At 44.3% G+C, this 19,562-nt stretch overlaps 2 protein-coding genes across 2 annotated transcripts in view; one reads left to right on the forward strand and one right to left on the reverse strand.

Moving 5' to 3' along the window:
- Nucleotides 1-19,439, reverse strand: part of erp44 (endoplasmic reticulum protein 44) — a 21,019-nt gene extending 1,580 nt beyond the window's left edge. Inside the window, exons 1-10 of the mRNA XM_071396348.1 lie at nt 19,270-19,439; nt 9,040-9,112; nt 8,690-8,729; nt 8,260-8,375; nt 4,532-4,716; nt 4,027-4,142; nt 3,726-3,900; nt 2,754-2,865; nt 2,365-2,506; nt 46-148 (exon numbers count right to left, since the gene is read on the reverse strand). Of these exons, the coding sequence (XP_071252449.1) occupies nt 46-148; nt 2,365-2,506; nt 2,754-2,865; nt 3,726-3,900; nt 4,027-4,142; nt 4,532-4,716; nt 8,260-8,375; nt 8,690-8,729; nt 9,040-9,112; nt 19,270-19,326 (1,119 nt within the window). The 5' untranslated portion in view covers nt 19,327-19,439. The remainder of the gene's footprint in view (nt 1-45; nt 149-2,364; nt 2,507-2,753; nt 2,866-3,725; nt 3,901-4,026; nt 4,143-4,531; nt 4,717-8,259; nt 8,376-8,689; nt 8,730-9,039; nt 9,113-19,269) is intronic.
- Nucleotides 18,635-19,562, forward strand: part of invs (inversin) — a 49,555-nt gene continuing 48,627 nt past the window's right edge. Inside the window, exon 1 of the mRNA XM_071396338.1 lies at nt 18,635-18,766. The gene's annotated coding sequence lies outside the window, so the exon portion shown is untranslated. The remainder of the gene's footprint in view (nt 18,767-19,562) is intronic.

A 19,562-nucleotide genomic window follows, 5' to 3' on the forward strand; every position in this document is an offset into this window, starting at 1 on the left:
CACACATAATGACGGTGTACTAGTATGCTTGTGAGGTGTTCTGACCTGTCCAGGTGTGCTGTCTGTCGGGTCTGGGCCGTGGTGGAACTCTCTGTGTAACTTCCCAGAGTGGAGGTCCAGAACAAACTGCCTCAGCTTCCCAGGGATCCTACGCACACACATTAATATAATCATTAGGTCTACCAATGACATTACTGAAGTGTGGTTGATGACAGAAGGTCATAAACTGATATCACATCAGAGCTGGTCCCATATCAAAGCTGTCTCTGCATGTTAGAGGTGGCTGCAGACACCACACACACACACAGCTAATGAAATAATTTGATCTCGGTGACAGAGGGAGGGAGAACGCAAACACAGCCACAGACATCCAGAGGAGGAGGTAGTGAATGTGATGTAATGTAATTAGTTGAAGCGGGTGTCAGACCTCAGGGCTCTGTCTGTCTGATCACAGAGGTGATAGGGGGAGTGGTGGGGGAGGGGCTTAGATGGGGGGTAAAATAGATTAGATGAAATTACATTCGATTAGTTAACACTAATTGCACGTGCCAAGTCATGTCACATTAGCTCCGGTGTCCAGGGCCGTCAATAGAAGAATTATCTAGAAGGTGTGACATTTCTATTATAATCTGTGGACTGTGTGTGTGTGTGTGTGTGTGTGTAATGGAATGTATTATATTTGACAAATGCAGATTTTCAACATACAGATCTAAATAATCTAATGACAACAATAATGAGCCATCTCAAATACTGTCACTCAAGTCAGACACAAATGAACATTAGAAAAGCATGGCCTCGAGGGACAACCCCTCAAGCCAATGACGAGCCTTTTGGACATCAACATTCTAACAGTCTAATAAATACACTTCATATATGCTATCGCAAAAATAATCACTTGGTTGTGTTTATGAAGGTAACAAAATACAAAAGAAAATGCATTTCAAATAAAAACAATAGCATTGTCATTTATTTATGTAACTGTGGACTATGTAAAAACAAAAAGACAAACACCACAATTTAACTGTTAAAATCCATTAAATAAACACCATCACAAAGATCATTCATTATTGATTTGTTAACCCATAAGAGTCTAAGTCCTGTCTAAACTGGGGGGGGGGGGGGTTTGCACTGAATAATAATATAAAACGCAACACGTGTTGGTTCCATGAGCTGAAATAAAAGATCCCAGAAATGTTCCATACCCACAAAAAGCTTATTTCTCTCAAATGTTTTTCACAAATGTGTTTACATCCCTATTAGTGAGCATTTCTTCTTTGCCAAAATAATCCATCCACCTGACAGGCGTGGGATAACAAGAAGCTGATTAAACAGCATGATCATTACACAGCAGCACCTTGTGCTGGGTACAATAAAAGGCCACTGACTACAAGGAAGTCCACCAGAGCTGTTGCCAGAGAACTGAATGTTAAAATATCTACCATATGCTGCCTCCAATGTCGTTTTAGAGAATTTGGCAGTATGTCCAATCGGCCATACAACCACAGACCACGTGTATGGCGTTGTGTGTGTCGAGCAGTTTGATGATGTCAACAGCGTGCTCCAGTTCCCACCAAAATCCAGCAACTTGGCACAGCCATTAAAGAGGAGTGGGACATCAGTCCACAATCAACAGCCTGATCAACTCTATGCGAAGGAGATGTGTCACGCTGCATGAGGCAAATGGTGGTCACACCAGATACGGACTGGTTTTCTGATCCACACCCCTACCTTTTTTTTAAGGTATCTGTGACCAACAGATGCATATCTGTATTCCCAGTCATGTGAAATCCATAGATTAGGGCCTAATGAATTAATTTCAATTGACTGATTTCCTTATATGAACTGTAAATCTTTGAAATTGTTGCATGTTGCGTTTATAGTTTTTTGGGTTTTAAGAAAGCAATACCAAGGATCATTTTACTATTTGAGTTTGAATTGTAAGACCCCTTGAAGTATCAAAAATATATACTTTTGGATGAACAATTAATGTCTCATGGTCTGACAAACGTTCCATTAGCCGTATCACAGTTGGAGCTGCGAGCTCCACAGCCAGAGCAAATCTATCCTTTGTCTGGACAGGCCAGAAAATGTGACGTGTCGCTCTCCATGTAAATGATGTGTCAGATTTCACATACTGCATGTCATCGGAGATGGCATTCGAAGCGGGACAACCAGACCTTTCACAGAGTGCACATTAATTGATGCTGCGCCATACACAGAGCATGCTGAACACAGAAATGTCGGTTGGAACCGGTCGAGAACCACTCAAGGTGCCCTAAATAGTTGGCCAAATGGCTAAGAGGTAAAAATACAAATAAAATTCAACCAGAGACAGGTGAAAAAAAGTAGAGAGGTTGTACTTACTCAATGTCTCTGAACTCAGGATACACATACATGTGTCTGAAGGAGTCTATAGCAATGACAGGACAGTCTGCTGGCGTCTTCTGGATGTGCAGCAGTGGGTGACGGAACTTTTCACAGTCCGCATGCAGAAAGTTTATAGATCCTAGGCAGGAGGGGATAGTAATTAATATAATTGATATTATTTATTAAGAAGATATTACCATGACTATAATAGTACAGTTATCTAACAAATATAATGCAACTCTGTCCCTGGCTGGGATGAAACACAACACAAATAAATAGAACAAAGAGAGAGAGTAACAATGGTCCCAGCACTGAACCCTGTGGCACACCCTGTTATTTCCCCAGGTGATTGGGCCACAAACAGACTTTTAAGACAAACACACTACCTTTCTCGCTGATGAGCTGGCGTGCCACCTCGTGCTGGAACTTCTCCAAGCTCTCTGTGTCCTCCTTCACGTGAAACAGGATGAGGAATGGGATCCCCTCTTCAGTCAGCTCCTGGAACACACACACATACACACAGGGAAGAGGAAGAAGAGTGAAGGCGTCAGCATGCTTCAGTTCGTCTGGCACCGAGCCGAACCAAACGATGGGCTCGCATACTCCCTTAAAAGACCTTCGCTTGAAAAATGAGAAAAAAGCAATAGTGCTGTTTGTCCATTTTGAGACGCCCCTATACACTTCTTCAATAGTCAGAGTTAATCTAAGATAACTCAAGAAATCTGTCATTAATGTTGACATTTTTGCAGAGGAGATCTTAGTTGCGCAATTTTGCATCTGACTAAGATGTTTGGTGTAGTATGAGGACGGGTCATCTCGTTGAATGACAACAGGCACTTCATTGAAGAATACCTACTGTTGACCAATTTGTGACTAGGGGGCGTAGACTTTGGCTACCGACTTCGGATTGCCTCAAGAAAAGAAATAGTGTGCCCAAAACAGCAGATAAAACCCTTGCCGTGGTCCAAAATGAACAAAAACGTCACAAAATGTAATGTATGCACAAACTGTTCAGAAACTGTTTAGGCTGGGAAGCATCCGGAAGCCTTAACGGGTCAGTGGGAGATTCAGGTGTGTGTGTCTATGCCTTGTTGTCGGCAAATGGCGTAGCTGTCGGTGGATGCCATCCCAGGCCAAGTAACAATGGGAAAAGCACACCCCTCTATTCATATGATAATGAATGAGCAAAGAGATAAGGACAGGATAACATTAGGGTGGGGCTGCTGTAGGGGAAGAAGCCAGGCCCGACCTGGAAGCGAACTCCCAGCGGTGTGTAGACCGGGGCTAGCCCAAAACCTAAATGAATTCATTTAGACTGGATCAAACGGAGAGAAGAAAAAGAGGTAGAGAGAACGCACCTCTCCGTTTTCGAAGGTGATCTCGCGGACCAGAGGGACACATTTGTCCTGCGCCCAAGCGTAGGTGAGGTCAAAGTTGGTTAGTGAGCCCAGGTACACCATGTCAGGAACAGTCTCCCCCATCGGTTTATAGATCACATTATCACCACTGAACCTCTCTGTCTGGGACACGTCACTGGAGGGACAGAGGAAAGGAAAGATGAAAAGATTACTCAAATGCCAGACCAAAAACATATAAACTATATTATAAATGTTTCGTAGACCCTAAGTGCAGTGGTTGGTCTGAAGAGGCTTGACTCACCCGAAGGCAGCGAGAAACACACAGTCGTCTCGGAGGATGTTGGCCACCTTCTCAAACGTGTGGTAGTTCTCAGAATCCTTCTGATCAAAGTAACCAATAATGTTACGCCTGTCCCTCTGCAGAGAGAGAGAGACATATTTCCTGGTTCAGTACCAATTCATTTTTGAGGACAGTCATATTCAAATCTTTAGGAGGCTTTCTGTTGATAGGTCCTTGGTGTCATTGTCCCGTCAGCTGTGTTCTTTGTGTCAATTGCCCTGTATAGTTGTCTTTTTTTTCTTCTATTTGGTTTACATTTTTTACTTTTATGCACTTTGAGATTATTCTGTATAATGAAACGCGCTGTACAAATGTAATAAATTATTATTATTATTCAATATTTAGATCAGGAATGGTCCTAGAACAGATCCCTGAGGCACACCTTTTACATTTTCAACACACTGATAACACACTGGATAACAACACTGGATAACAACACACTGATTTGTGTGTGCCTGATACTCACATCCACAGTGTTGCCCTCTTCCAGACTGTGTATCTCTTTAATGGGATCAACCTTCTGCTGGCGGATGAAGTCAGCGATGGCTGTGACTGACCTCTGACCCCTGTACTCCCTCTTCATCATCATCCCATTACGGAACAACTTCAACGTAGGGTACTTACTGATCCTGTACCGCTGAGCTATGTCAGCTAGAGAGACAGAGAGCGGGAGAGAGGGGTGAATAAAGACAGAGTTTAATATAGAATGAGGTAGAGGGGGAGAAAGGCGGACAAAGGAAAGGGGAATGAAGGAAAAGAGGCAGGTAGAGAAAATCAGAAAAGGATGGATAGAAACGGGGATGGAAAAAAGGTGAAAGAGTAAAAGACAGATAGAGGGTGTTTAAAGCTGTCTAAAGACACAGCCGTCAGTCAGCCCCTGATCCCTCAGATGAAAGCTGCCCCCCACTGAGAGTAAATATTCTCATAGTGCTGTGTGTTTGGCAGGTGTCAGTCTCACTGCAGGGTGTCTCTAAGCTCCAGTCTTCACAGGCAGCAGCAGTTTTGTCATTAGTCTTCAAACGGTTTGCAGGTCATCAATAATTCCCTTTAATTTGCTTTATCTCAAAGGATGTGCCTATCAAACGTCTGTGTGTGTGTGTGTGTGTGTGGGGAGTAACTGATTACAAAAAACGAACTGTAATCCGTTACCAGCTAAAATATTGTAATCAAATTACAGATTTTTGAAAAATCCTACTTCTATGATTACTTTTAAATTCAGAAAGGATGATGACACCTTTCTGTTTTCTCAACGACATTCAAATCAGCATTGAAAAACCAGTTTAAGTTTGTTGGACCACAAATCAAAGACCACTATGATGACACACCAAATGCATTTTGATGGTTTGCGGGAAAAGAGCAGGAATAGGCTTTTGTAGCATACAGTCCTTCTAAAGGTGCGACTGCAACAAAAAAATGAAGGCTTTATTAAGAGCAAGACAAAGGAGCTGATCATGGACTACAGGAAACAGAGGGCAGAGCACGCCGCCATCCACGTCGACAGGGCTGTAGTGGAGTGGGTCGAGAACTTCAAGTTCCTCCACATCAATAAGGTATTAACATGGTCTACACACACCAACACAGTCATGAAGAAGGCACAACAACGGCTCTTCCCCCTCAGGAGGCTGAAAAGAGTCGGCATGGGCCCTCAGATCCTCAAAAAGTTATACAGTTGCACCATTGAGAGCATCTTGACTGGCTGCATCACCGCTTGGTATGGCAACTGCTTGGCATCCCACCACATGGCGCTACAGAGGGTAGTGCGTACGACCCAGTACACCATTGGGGTCGAGCTCCCTGCCATCCAGGACCTCTATACAAGGCAGTGTCAGAGGAAGGCCCTATAAAAATTCTCAAAGACTCTAGTCACCCAAATCATATACTGTTCTCTCTGCCACCGCATGGCAAACGGTACTGATGCACCAAGTCTGGAACCAACAGGACCCTGAACAGCTTGTGCCCCCAGGCCATAAGACTGATCAATAGTTAACCAAATAGCTACCCGGACTATCTGCATTGACCCTTTTTGCACTAACTCTTTTGACTCACATACACTGCTGCTACTGTTTATTATATATCCTGTTGCTTAGTCACGTTACCCCTACTTATATGTACATATCTACCTCAATTACCTCGTACCCCTGGACATCGACTCAGTACTGGTACCCTGTGTATATAGCCAAGTTATCCTTACTCATTGTGTATTTATTCCTTGTGTTATTATATATGTTTTCTATTTTTGTCTCTGCATAGTTGAGAAGGGATTGCAAGTAAGCCTTTTACTGTTAGTCTATCAAATCAAATCAAATGTTATTGGTCACATACACATGGTTAGCAGATGTTAATGTGAGTGTAGCAAAATGCTTGTGCTTCTAGTTCCGACAGTGCAGTAATATCTAACAAGTAATCTAACAATTCCACAACAACTACCTAATACACACAAATCTAAAGGGATGGAATAAGAATATATACATATAAATATATGGATGAGCGGCATAGGGAAAGTGTAATAGATGGTATAAAATACAGTATATACATATGAGATGAGTAATGCAAGATATGTAAACATTATTAAAGTGGCATTATTAAAGTGACTAGTGATCCATTTATTAAAGTTGACAATGATTTCAAGTCTGTATGTAGGCAGCAGCCTCTCTGTGTTAGTGATGGCTGTTTTAACAGTCTGATGGCCTTGAGATAGACTGAAAAACAGCTTCTCTCGGTCCCAGCTTTGATGCACCTTACTGACCTCGCCTTCAGGATGGTAGCGGGGTAAACAGGCAGTGGCTCTACACCTGTTGTTTACAAAAAATGATTTTGATTTTACTGCTGTTGGCATCCAAAGATGATACATTTTACTTGAATAAACACTTGGAGGTAAGGATGTCGTACCTCCTAGTGTTATTGATATCTACATAGCGCAATGATGTGAATCACACTGCTGCTCTCTCATTTAGCTATCCTCACGGATTGTGGTTGTTGTGGATGGCTGTGGCAAACGAACATGTGAATTTTAACCCAATAATGGTTCAATTGAAGAAGTTAAAGCTGCCTATCAATCAATGTTTTTGCGACCAGTGGACAGCCAGTGAAAAATGCGCTCTTGCAGCTGCATAGTGTGGATCACAGTCTGTGGAATAAACGTTTGAGGGGCTCCTCCATTCTAAAATCCTCCATGGTATTGTGCTCCACATGCTGTCAAAAACAAGTTTCATTTAACAAGACCACAAGTGGGGCTTTTATTGCTCTATCTAATCAGAGTGTCACCAACAAAAGCTTAAACAATAGACCTATAGCAAATGATAGAGATATCAGTGTCACCAACAAAAGCTTAAACAATAGACCTATAGCAAATGATAGAGATATCAGAGTGTCACCAACAAAAGCTTAAACAATAGACCTATAGCAAATGATAGAGATAGAGTGTCACCAACAAAAGCTTAAACAATAGACCTATAGCAAATGATAGAGATATCAGAGTGTCACCAACAAAAGCTTAAACAATAGACCTATAGCAAATGATAGAGATATCAGTGTCACCAACAAAAGCTTAAACAATAGACCTATAGCAAATGCAGCATATGTTATTCATTTTTACACACACACTTTTCGTTAGTGTTCAAAGCATGCCATTCCATGAGAGCAGAATTTCCTTTTCAACTTGAAGCAATGAGCCCAATCAGTCCTCAATGACAACAAAATCATAAACAGAGTAGGCTAATAAGTCCTTGGTTTTGGGGTCATGCTCAGGTTAAACAACAGAGTAGGCTAATAAGTCCTTGGTTTTGGGGTCATGCTCAGGTTAAACAACAGAGTAGGCTAATAAGTCCTTGGTTTTAGGGTTATGCTCAGGTTAAACAATTTGGTTTATCTATATTGCTATATCCTATTCTTGAAGATCAAGAGAATTACATGAATTGGAATGACCGGAAATCTGACCGACTATGGATTTTAATGTAAAGATATAGCCTAATCGTATGATTATCTGTATTGAAGTAGAAAGCAATGGTTTAGAAGAAGCCTACATAACCCATAAAGTAAAATGCAACATATTTTTTTTAATCTCCTCCTAACACCTCTTAGGGGGAAAGTAACGTAAAATGAACTAAAAGTAATCAGATTACTTTACAGAGTTTAGGAAAACCAAAAGTTATGTTACGGATTAAAATCCTGTGTGTGTACGAGCGTGTCACTCACAGTGCTGATCACAGTCGACGCGCGCAAACACCACCTGAGTGACATCAGGAAACTCCTCCCTCGCGATGTTCGATGCCTCCTCAAAGATAGGCTGGAGCATCTGGCTGAATCTACACCTGGGAGGAGAGGGGGGAGAATGTGGGTATAATTGACTTATCCAAATTAGATTTGATATTGTTACCCTTTGGAGGAACTGTCATACTGTAATTGCTTTGGCCACATTGCATTACTCTCCAGCCATGATGCCACTAAAGCATGTTGGAATTCTAATTCATTACACACACACACACACACACACACACACACACACACACACACACACACACACACACACACACACACACAACTGATGTGGACACAAAGAAAATGTATGCAAACAGACAATTGAGTAGGAGAGGACAAATGTTCACAGGAGAACTAACACACTTACCAGTCTGCATAGAAATTAACCAACGCCACTCCAGCATTGTCTGTGAGGAAAAAAACACGTTACACCCACTGTTTTACAACAACGTCAAACACACAGGAATTAAAGTACATTTACACATACTCATAGACAAGGGAGGTTCGTGGGTGAATCATTAGTGTTATTCATACAGTCAAACAGCCACGAGGCGTTGAGGAAGGAGACAACACAAGATAGGGCAATACAGGGAGAGATGATAGAGAGAGGGAGAGAGGATGGCGAGAGGGAGGAAATGACACAGAGATGGAGAGAGAAAGAGGGATAGATGAGAACCACAGAGATGTCTCTATACCCTGTCACAGACAATGTCTTACTGAGGATGTCTTCAATGTTTCCTGTGTCTAGACTGGTAATTTCAGCCTGGCCTGGAGTGGAGAGACCAGTCACCTAGAGCCGGAGAAGAAAGGGTTAATGAGGGTGATGATATGGCTAGAACCTGTCCCTCACACAGATGTGACATGAGCCCAGTCCAAAAACAACCACTAGACAGTCAGTGTTTGCAGCGTTAACGGAGGAAGTTCTAAAGCTGCTGTCCTATTGTTCCCATTAATTCCCTTGTTGCTGTTTCCAGACCAGGCAAACAGGTGAGAAACCATCTGTCTTTCTCTTTGGCTCCCTCCCTTTCTATTATTTATTTAGAATTGATCCATACGAGTCCTGTTGAGATCCAGATATCTCAGTTCTCTGATGGACGTTGACGCCACATGTGATGTGGAACAGAGGACTCTGTTCTCAGGGTCAAAGTCAAACTTCCCCATGGACTAGAGCGACCAGGACAGTGTCATACACTGGACACGGAGGCAGAGAAAGAAGTAGAAGGGAGATATCACATTGCATAATATTTTCTGGATCATATACAGTCCATGAACTAAGCAGACCAGACCCAGCTGCTATCGCATTTGTGTCTATGGGATAGCCACCCCTTAAGCAGATTGGAACTGTGACAATTTTTTCCAATGGTAAACGGCCTGAGTAAGACATCTTCATTCATCCACCATCTTTGATGGAGAGTGGTGTTACTGGAGATGCTCTACTACGCCGAGTCTCACATTCCCTGGAAAATCAAACGTAATTCTCTGTATCTCAGCAAGCATTTCCGAGTCTTATGACAGTGCAATCCAATTCTCTGCTACCACCATAACTTCACACAAAAACAGCAACAAGAGCCAGTCACTAGACTGCTTAGGACAGAAGACAGGGCTGTGGCTAGGATATAGACTGGGGCTAAGTTAAGCATGGCCTGGACTTTCCCATGTGTTAATACTAAGGGAACCCCTCTAAACCAGTGTCTCAGTAGCATCCTGTCAATGAGGACATTCAGATAACTAAGCTTTATCTAACATCAGTCGTTTGACTCATCCAAATCAGCAGGGTGTGTGTGGTGGAAGACACACCCTCTTTTTTTCTCTTTTTTTTTATCCCCTTTTCTCCCCAATTTTAGTGGTATCCAATCGCTAATAATTACTATCTTGTCTCATCGCTACAACTCCCGTACGGGCTCGGGAGAGACGAATGTCGAAAGCCATGCGTCCTCCGAAGCACAACCCAACCAAGCCGCACTGCTTCTTAACACAGCGCGCCTCCAACCCGGAAGCCAGCCGCACCAATGTGTCGGAGGAAACACCGTGCACCCGCCCCCTCGGTTAGCGCGCACTGCGCCCGGCCCGCCACAGGAGTCGCTGGAGCGCGATGAGACAAGGATATCCCTACCGGCCAAACCCTCCCTAACCCGGACGACGCTAGGCCAATTGTGCGTCGCCCCACGGACCTCCCGGTCGCGGCCGGCTGCGACAGAGCCTGGGCGCGAACCCAGAGACTCTGGTGGCGCAGCTAGCACTGCGATGCAGTGCTCTAGACCACTGCGCCACCCGGGAGGCCCCAAGACACACCCTCTTAACAAGTAGCTTTCAAAGGTGTGTATTCTAAGACGAGAGACACAGACACAGTCACAGTGCCCTCCGTAGTTATTAGGACAGTGAAGCATGTTTTCTTCTTATGGCTGTAAACTCCAACAGTTTGAAATCAAACAATGACTATGGGGTTAAAGTGCAGATCGAGAGCTTTAATTTGAGGGTGTTTTCATCCATTTTGGGTGAACCGTTTAGAAGTTACAGCAGTTTTTGTACATAGTCGCCCCATTTTAGGGGACCAAAAGTATTGGAACAAATTCACTTATATGTGTATTAAAGTATTACAAAGTTAAGTATTTGGTCCCATATTCCTAGCACGCAATGACTACATCAAGCTTGTGACTCTACACATTTGTTGGATGCATTTGCTGTTTGTTTTGTTTGATTTTCAGATTATTTTGTGCTCAATAGAAATGAATGGTAAATAATGTAGTGTGTAATTTTGGAGTTGCTTTAATTGAAAATAAGAATATAATATGTTTCTAAACACTTCTACATTAATGTGGATGCTACCATGATTACGGATAATCCTGAATGAATCGTGAATAATGATGAGTGAGAAAGTTAGATGGACAAATATCACACCCCCCCCAAAATGCTAAAGTCACCCAAGTCATAGACTGTTCTCTCTGCTACCGCACGGCAAGCGGTACCAGAGTGCCAAGTCCAGGACCAAAAGCATCCTTAACAGCTTCTACCCCCCAAGCCATAAGACTCCTGAACAATTAATAAAATGGCCACCCGGACTATTTACATTACATTTACACCGCCCTTTGTTTTTTCACTGCTGCTACTCTGTTTATTATCTTTGCATAGTCACTTTACAAATTACCTTGACTAACCTGTACCCCGCACATTGACTCGGTACCCCCTGTATATAGCCTTGTTATTGTTATGTAAATATCTTGTGTAACTTTTTTTTACTTTCGTTTATTGAGTAAATATTTTCTTAACTCTATTTCTTGAACTGCATTGTGTGGTTAAGTGCTTGTAAGTAAGCAATTCACGGTAAGGTCTACACCGGTTGTATTCGGCACATGTCTCTACGTTCAGTAATGGTCAGTCATTTCTGTAAGTAGTTGTGGTCAGTACTTGTGTGGTTTTTATCAATAGTTTGGGTAAGTAGTAGGGAGGTTCATTAGTTGTGGTGATTCTTTTTTTGGTCGTGGTCAGTAGTTAGTCAGCAGTTGTGGTCAATAGTGATCAGTAGTTTTGGTCAGTCGTTTTGATAAGTAGATGTGTGGTTCAGTAGTTTTGGCCAGTCGTTTTGATAAGTAGATGTGTGGTTCAGTAGTTTTGGTCAGTCGTTTTGATAAGTAGATGTGTGGTTCAGTAGTTTTTGTCAGTCGTTTTGATAAGTAGATGTGTGGTTCAGTAGTTTTTGGTCAGTCGTTTTGATAAGTAGATGTGTGGTTCAGTAGTTTTTGGTCAGTCGTTTTGTTAAGTAGATGTGTGGTTCAGTAGTTTTGGTCAGTCGTTTTGTTAAGTAGATGTGTGGTTCAGTAGTTTTTGGTCGTTTTGTTAAGTAGATGTGTGGTTCAGTAGTTTTGGTCAGTCGTTTTGATAAGTAGATGTGTGGTTCAGTAGTTTTGGTCACTCGTTTTGATAAGTAGATGTGTGGTTCAGTAGTTTTGTGGTTGTGGTCAGTACTTGTGGATAGTAGTTTTGGTCAGTAGTTTTGTGGTTGTGGTCAGTTTAGTTGGTGCTGTTAGTAGTTGTGGTCAGTAGTTGTGGTCAATGGTTTTGGTCAGTAGTTGTGATCTGTAGTTGTGTCGTCAGTAGTTGCGTTCAGCAGTTATTTGGTTGTGATCAGTAGTTTTGGTCAGTATCTTTTGTGGTATCAGTTTTGGTCAGAAGTGTTAAGTAGTTTTGTGGTCAGTAGTTGTGTTGTTGTGGTCAGTAAACGTGTGTGTGGTTGTAATCAGTAGTTGTGGTCAGTAGTTGTGTGGTCCATAGTTTTGTGGTCAGTAATGGTGTGGTTGTGGTCAGTAATGGTGTGGTTGTGGTCAGTAGTTGTGTTGTTGTGGTGATACTTTGTGGGGTTCAGTAGTTGTAGTTGGTAGTTTTGGTCAGTAGTTGTTATCAGTAGTTGTATGATTGTGGCCTGTAGTTGTGGTCAGTTGTTTTGTTGTTGTGGTCAGTAGGTGTAGTCAGTAGTAGTGATCAGTAGTTGTGTGGTTAAGTGCTTGTAAGTAAGAATTTCACAGTAAGGTCTACACCGGTTGTATTCGGCGCATGTCACTACGTTATATCAGCATCGAACATGTCACCCTCCCTAGGAGAGGGGGTGACCTCGACAATTTATTGTTAAAACGAGAGGCTGCCTGGATCTTTAATTTAAAGACCCTTGCTCCTCTCGGTTTCAACGTAGACTTTGATCTGAAGCCATTCTTGTGATTTTGCTATTGTAAATGTTTTGTAGGCCTAGGTAGGCAAATTGTATCTATGATGGAATGCTATCCATTCATGTTTTTGGTATGTTATTTTTATATATGAGAATGAACCAATGATATCAGGCCACACCATGATTACAAACACCTGTGTGTGTGTCCTTTGACACTATATAAACTAGTCACCCCGCAGTGTTTGTGATTATACCCTGCTGAAGACATTTTGTCTGTCAAAACGTTGAATATTAGGTTATTAAATTATTGCATCTGAGCTCCTAGAGTGTGCGGCTCTACTTACATTTACATTTAAGTCATTTAGCAGACGCTCTTATCCAGAGCGACTTACAAGTTAAGTTAAGTGGTTAAGTGGGAGACACTTCCGGGTTGGAGCGAGCGGTCGCATTCGCACTTCGGTCCGCAGGTAGTATAACTTTTCATTACATTTCATTACATTTCATTATAGTACAACGGTTTGATTTGTCTAATCTTAGCAATTTCTTCTTAGCTAGCTACATAGCCGTCTTTGTATCAAAGATAATTGCGTAATTATCGTATTTCGTCGTCCTAACGTAGTCTACACTGCTATCTGCCCAGCAGCTAGCCAGCTAGCAAACGTCCACCGTCTACCGAATAGCAGCACTGTAGAAACTATTACACTCAACTGAACGACTTGATTAGTGTAGTGTTAGCTAGCTACATAGTTGTCTTTGCTGTCTTCGTATCCAAGATAATTGTGTAGTTTAGAGTGTGTAGTTTTAGAGTGATTATCTTAATTTACCGAGGTTAGCTAGCCAGCTATATGTCGTCCTTAACGTAGGAGACACTGCTAGCTAGCCAACAGCTAGCCAACGTCTACCGAATAGAACTTCCGCACTCAACAACCCGGTCGCATTCCACTTCGCTCCACAGGTAGTATCACATTTTCATTTCATTACAGTACAACGGTTTGATTTGTTTGATCGTAGCTAGCTACATAGCTAGCTACATAGCCGTCTTTGTATCAAAGATAATTGTGTAGTCTAGAGCGATTTTCTAGGTTAGCTAGCCAGCTATTGTCGTTCTTTTAACGCAACGTAACGTAATCAACACTGCTAGCTAGCCAGCTAGCCCCCGAATAGCAGCACTGTAGAAACTATTACACTCAACGGAACGACTTGATTAGTGTAGTGTCAACAACGCAGCCACTGCCAGCTAGCCTACAAAGTCAACAACGCAGCCACTGCCAGCTAGCCTACTTCAGCAGTACTGTATCATTTTAATCATTTTAGTCAATAAGATTCTTGCTACGTAAGCTTAACTTTCTGAACATTCGAGACGTGTAGTCCACTTGTCATTCCAATCTCCTTTGCATTAGCGTAGCCTCTTCTGTAGCCTGTCAACTATGTGTCTGTCTATCCCTGTTCTCTCCTCTCTGCACAGACCATACAAACGCTCCACACCGCGTGGCCGCGGCCACCCTAATCTGGTGGTCCCAGCGCGCACGACCCACGTGGAGTTCCAGGTCTCCGGTAGCCTCTGGAACTGCCGATCTGCGGCCAACAAGGCAGAGTTCATCTCAGCCTATGCCTCCCTCCAGTCCCTCGACTTCTTGGCACTGACGGAAACATGGATCACCACAGATAACACTGCTACTCCTACTGCTCTCTCTTCGTCCGCCCACGTGTTCTCGCACACCCCGAGAGCTTCTGGTCAGCGGGGTGGTGGCACCGGGATCCTCATCTCTCCCAAGTGGTCATTCTCTCTTTCTCCCCTTACCCATCTGTCTATCGCCTCCTTTGAATTCCATGCTGTCACAGTTACCAGCCCTTTCAAGCTTAACATCCTTATCATTTATCGCCCTCCAGGTTCCCTCGGAGAGTTCATCAATGAGCTTGATGCCTTGATAAGCTCCTTTCCTGAGGACGGCTCAACTCTCACAGTTCTGGGCGACTTTAACCTCCCCACATCTACCTTTGACTCATTCCTCTCTGCCTCCTTCTTTCCACTCCTCTCCTCTTTTGACCTCACCCTCTCACCTTCCCCCCCTACTCACAAGGCAGGCAATACGCTCGACCTCATCTTTACTAGATGCTGTTCTTCCACTAACCTCATTGCAACTCCCCTCCAAGTCTCCGACCACTACCTTGTATCCTTTTCCCTCTCGCTCTCATCCAACACTTCCCACACTGCCCCTACTCGGATGGTATCGCGCCGTCCCAACCTTCGCTCTCTCTCCCCCGCTACTCTCTCCTCTTCCATCCTATCATCTCTTCCCTCTGCTCAAACCTTCTCCAACCTATCTCCTGATTCTGCCTCCTCAACCCTCCTCTCCTCCCTTTCTGCATCCTTTGACTCTCTATGTCCCCTATCCTCCAGGCCGGCTCGGTCCTCCCCTCCCGCTCCGTGGCTCGACGACTCATTGCGAGCTCACAGAACAGGGCTCCGGGCAGCCGAGCGGAAATGGAGGAAAACTCGCCTCCCTGCGGACCTGGCATCCTTTCACTCCCTCCTCTCTACATTTTCCTCTTCTGTCTCTGCTGCTAAAGCCACTTTCTACCACTCTAAATTCCAAGCATCTGCCTCTAACCCTAGGAAGCTCTTTGCCACCTTCTCCTCCCTCCTGAATCCTCCCCCCCCCCCCCTCCTCCCTCTCTGCAGATGACTTCGTCAACCATTTTGAAAAGAAGGTCGACGACATCCGATCCTCGTTTGCTAAGTCAAACGACACCGCTGGTTCTGCTCACACTGCCCTCCCTACCCTGTGCTCTGACCTCTTTCTCCCCTCTCTCTCCAGATGAAATCTCGCGTCTTGTGACGGCCGGCCGCCCAACAACCTGCCCGCTTGACCCTATCCCCTCCTCTCTTCTCCAGACCATTTCCGGAGACCTTCTCCCTTACCTCACCTCGCTCATCAACTCATCCCTGACCGCTGGCTACGTCCCTTCCGTCTTCAAGAGAGCGAGAGTTGCACCCCTTCTGAAAAAACCTACACTCGATCCCTCCGATGTCAACAACTACAGACCAGTATCCCTTCTTTCTTTTCTCTCCAAAACTCTTGAACGTGCCGTCCTTGGCCAGCTCTCCCGCTATCTCTCTCAGAATGACCTTCTTGATCCAAATCAGTCAGGTTTCAAGACTAGTCATTCAACTGAGACTGCTCTTCTCTGTATCACGGAGGCGCTCCGCACTGCTAAAGCTAACTCTCTCTCCTCTGCTCTCATCCTTCTAGACCTATCGGCTGCCTTCGATACTGTGAACCATCAGATCCTCCTCTCCACCCTCTCCGAGTTGGGCATCTCCGGCGCGGCCCACGCTTGGATTGCGTCCTACCTGACAGGTCGCTCCTACCAGGTGGCGTGGCGAGAATCTGTCTCCTCACCACGTGCTCTCACCACTGGTGTCCCCCAGGGCTCTGTTCTAGGCCCTCTCCTATTCTCGCTATACACCAAGTCACTTGGCTCTGTCATAACCTCACATGGTCTCTCCTATCATTGCTATGCAGACGACACACAATTAATCTTCTCCTTTCCCCCTTCTGATGACCAGGTGGCGAATCGCATCTCTGCATGTCTGGCAGACATATCAGTGTGGATGACGGATCACCACCTCAAGCTGAACCTCGGCAAGACGGAGCTGCTCTTCCTCCCGGGGAAGGACTGCCCGTTCCATGATCTCGCCATCACGGTTGACAACTCCATTGTGTCCTCCTCCCAGAGCGCTAAGAACCTTGGCGTGATCCTGGACAACACCCTGTCGTTCTCAACTAACATCAAGGCGGTGGCCCGTTCCTGTAGGTTCATGCTCTACAACATCCGCAGAGTATGACCCTGCCTCACACAGGAAGCGGCGCAGGTCCTAATCCAGGCACTTGTCATCTCCCGTCTGGATTACTGCAACTCGCTGTTGGCTGGGCTCCCTGCCTGTGCCATTAAACCCCTACAACTCATCCAGAACGCCGCAGCCCGTCTGGTGTTCAACCTTCCCAAGTTCTCTCACGTCACCCCGCTCCTCCGCTCTCTCCACTGGCTTCCAGTTGAAGCTCGCATCCGCTACAAGACCATGTTGCTTGCCTACGGAGCTGTGAGGGGAACGGCACCTCAGTACCTCCAGGCTCTGATCAGGCCCTACACCCAAACAAGGGCACTGCGTTCATCCACCTCTGGCCTGCTCGCCTCCCTACCACTGAGGAAGTACAGTTCCCGCTCAGCCCAGTCAAAACTGTTCGCTGCTCTGGCCCCCCAATGGTGGAACAAACTCCCTCACGACGCCAGGACAGCGGAGTCAATCACCACCTTCCGGAGACACCTGAAACCCCACCTCTTTAAGGAATACCTAGGATAGGATAAAGTAATCCTTCTCACCCCCCCCCCCCCCTTAAAAGATTTAGATGCACTATTGTAAAGTGGCTGTTCCACTGGATGTCATAAGGTGAATGCACCAATTTGTATTTCGCTCTGGATAAGAGCGTCTGCTAAATGACTTAAATGTAAATGTAAATGTACAAATTGGTGCATTCACCTTATGATATCCAGTGGAACAACCACTTTACAATAGTGCATCTAACTCTAAGGGGGGGGGGGGGGGGTTAGAAGGATTACTTTATCCAATCCTAGGTATTCCTTAAAGAGGTGGGGTTTCAGGTGTCTCCGGAAGGTGGTGATTGACTCCGCTGACCTGGCGTCGTGAGGGAGTTTGTTCCACCATTGGGGTGCCAGAGCAGCGAACAGTTTTGACTGGGCTGAGCGGGAACTGTACTTCCTCAGAGGTAGGGAGGCGAGCAGGCCAGAGGTGGATGAACGCAGTGCCCTTGTTTGGGTGTAGGGCCTGTACTTACATTTTTTAAGTATTCGCCGCATGTGACAAATAACATTTGGGGGGGACCATGTACAGAAAGTGCTGTAATTTCTCAACAGTTCACCCAATATGGATGAAAATACCCTCAAATGAAATAACTTCAAATCCAAACTTTTGGAGTGTAAAGCCAAAAGAAGAAGAAATGTTTCACTGTCCCAATAATTACAGAGGGCACTGTATATGTATGTACAGTATGCGTTTAAGGTGACAGTCAGTGTTAACAGGAGAAGCTGTCTTTACTGTGGTTTGTAATATGCACTGTAATATAGCACTTAAGAGAGAAGGCTGAGTGGTGGCGGATGTGGTTGTATGTACAAAATGTACACACACTATTTCTGGGGTCAACTAATACAGGACTAGTGGTATTATGTATAGTGAGGTCATCTCACAGCAGCCTGGCTGTGACACTCGTCTGTATGTCTGCTGGGCGACAACAGCTTCAGTTTAACAAGAGATATTTCAGTAATTAAATGTTTCCACTGTCTCTGGTTTAACTATGTGACGGTGACGAGACAGGCCTATTCCCTAAAAAAAAAATTATGAATACAGACATATTTGTAGATACTTTCTAGACATCTTCCAGTTTCTAGATTAGAAGCCATTATAAAAGCTATTAATCGTGCTGATTAACAAGTATATGACAGTTTAAATCCCTGACTGACTGTAAAGAAAGTTTACACTGTAATAGGCCGATATCCTGAGCAGCAGAATAGAGCTTTGATCAGTTCCGGGTTGTCAGCCAATAGGAATGAGCCACAACAGAGGAATTCACCAACCGGCTCCATCATTCCGCAACACGATTATGGCTAAATTCACTAACTTGTGGTACCGTCCCAAGACCTGGCTAGCTAGCTACATATGTTAGCAAGCAAGACAACTACAACATTAGCTGTTGGCTAGCTAGCTAGGTAAGTTAAACAAACAGCAAATATAGCCAAGTCTGATAACTAACGTTAGTTCACACAATCGATGATACGTGGATTTAAGATTCACCATGCATCTAGAATAAGATACTGATTTGGACTTGCACAGTCGTTAGCTAGCTAGTTAACATAACAGGGCAGAGTAAGGCGAGTGATCACAGAAAAGGAGGGTCATGACTCATGTCTCTACATTGCTAACTAACAGTTAGCTAACGTTACCAAGCTTAGCTAGCCAGCTAGCTGATCTCAATTAACCTGGTTTGCCGACTAGCTATTTTAGCCAGCTAACGTTAGCTAGGTACAGTAATGTAAAGACTATATTCATGTTCAATACATCTTTAATTTGTGATTGACAAAAGTAGCTATCACTTTGAAAAACGAATGCCCATAATTGTAATGTTAGCTAACTGTTTGTGAAACCGGACCGACCGCACTTCAAATACGAGGACGTGTAAGTTAGCTGTCGAAGCCCAATTGAAGTTCCTTACCAGCAGTATCGTGAAGAAGCCGACCTCGAGAGAGGATACTATTGGTGGTAGTTTCATTGTAGAGTTGGTTGAGGTTATGGTGTTGTTCGGTCTTCCCTGTCTCTAGACACAACTCTGCTGCTGAGGCAGGAAACGGATGGGTGACCACGGTAACGTGAGCGATCTTTCCGTGTTTAACGTTGTGGTTTATGGGAGTAGTAGTTTTGTAATTTTCTTTAGCAATGATTCCCAATTAGGCTTAAACTACAAGTATGGCGTATTTCTTTGGAGGTTAGAAGAATTGGAAGTTGGGA

The sequence above is a fragment of the Salvelinus alpinus genome, chromosome 4 (genome assembly GCF_045679555.1).
Source record: "Salvelinus alpinus chromosome 4, SLU_Salpinus.1, whole genome shotgun sequence".
NCBI classification, from domain to species: domain Eukaryota; kingdom Metazoa; phylum Chordata; class Actinopteri; order Salmoniformes; family Salmonidae; genus Salvelinus; species Salvelinus alpinus.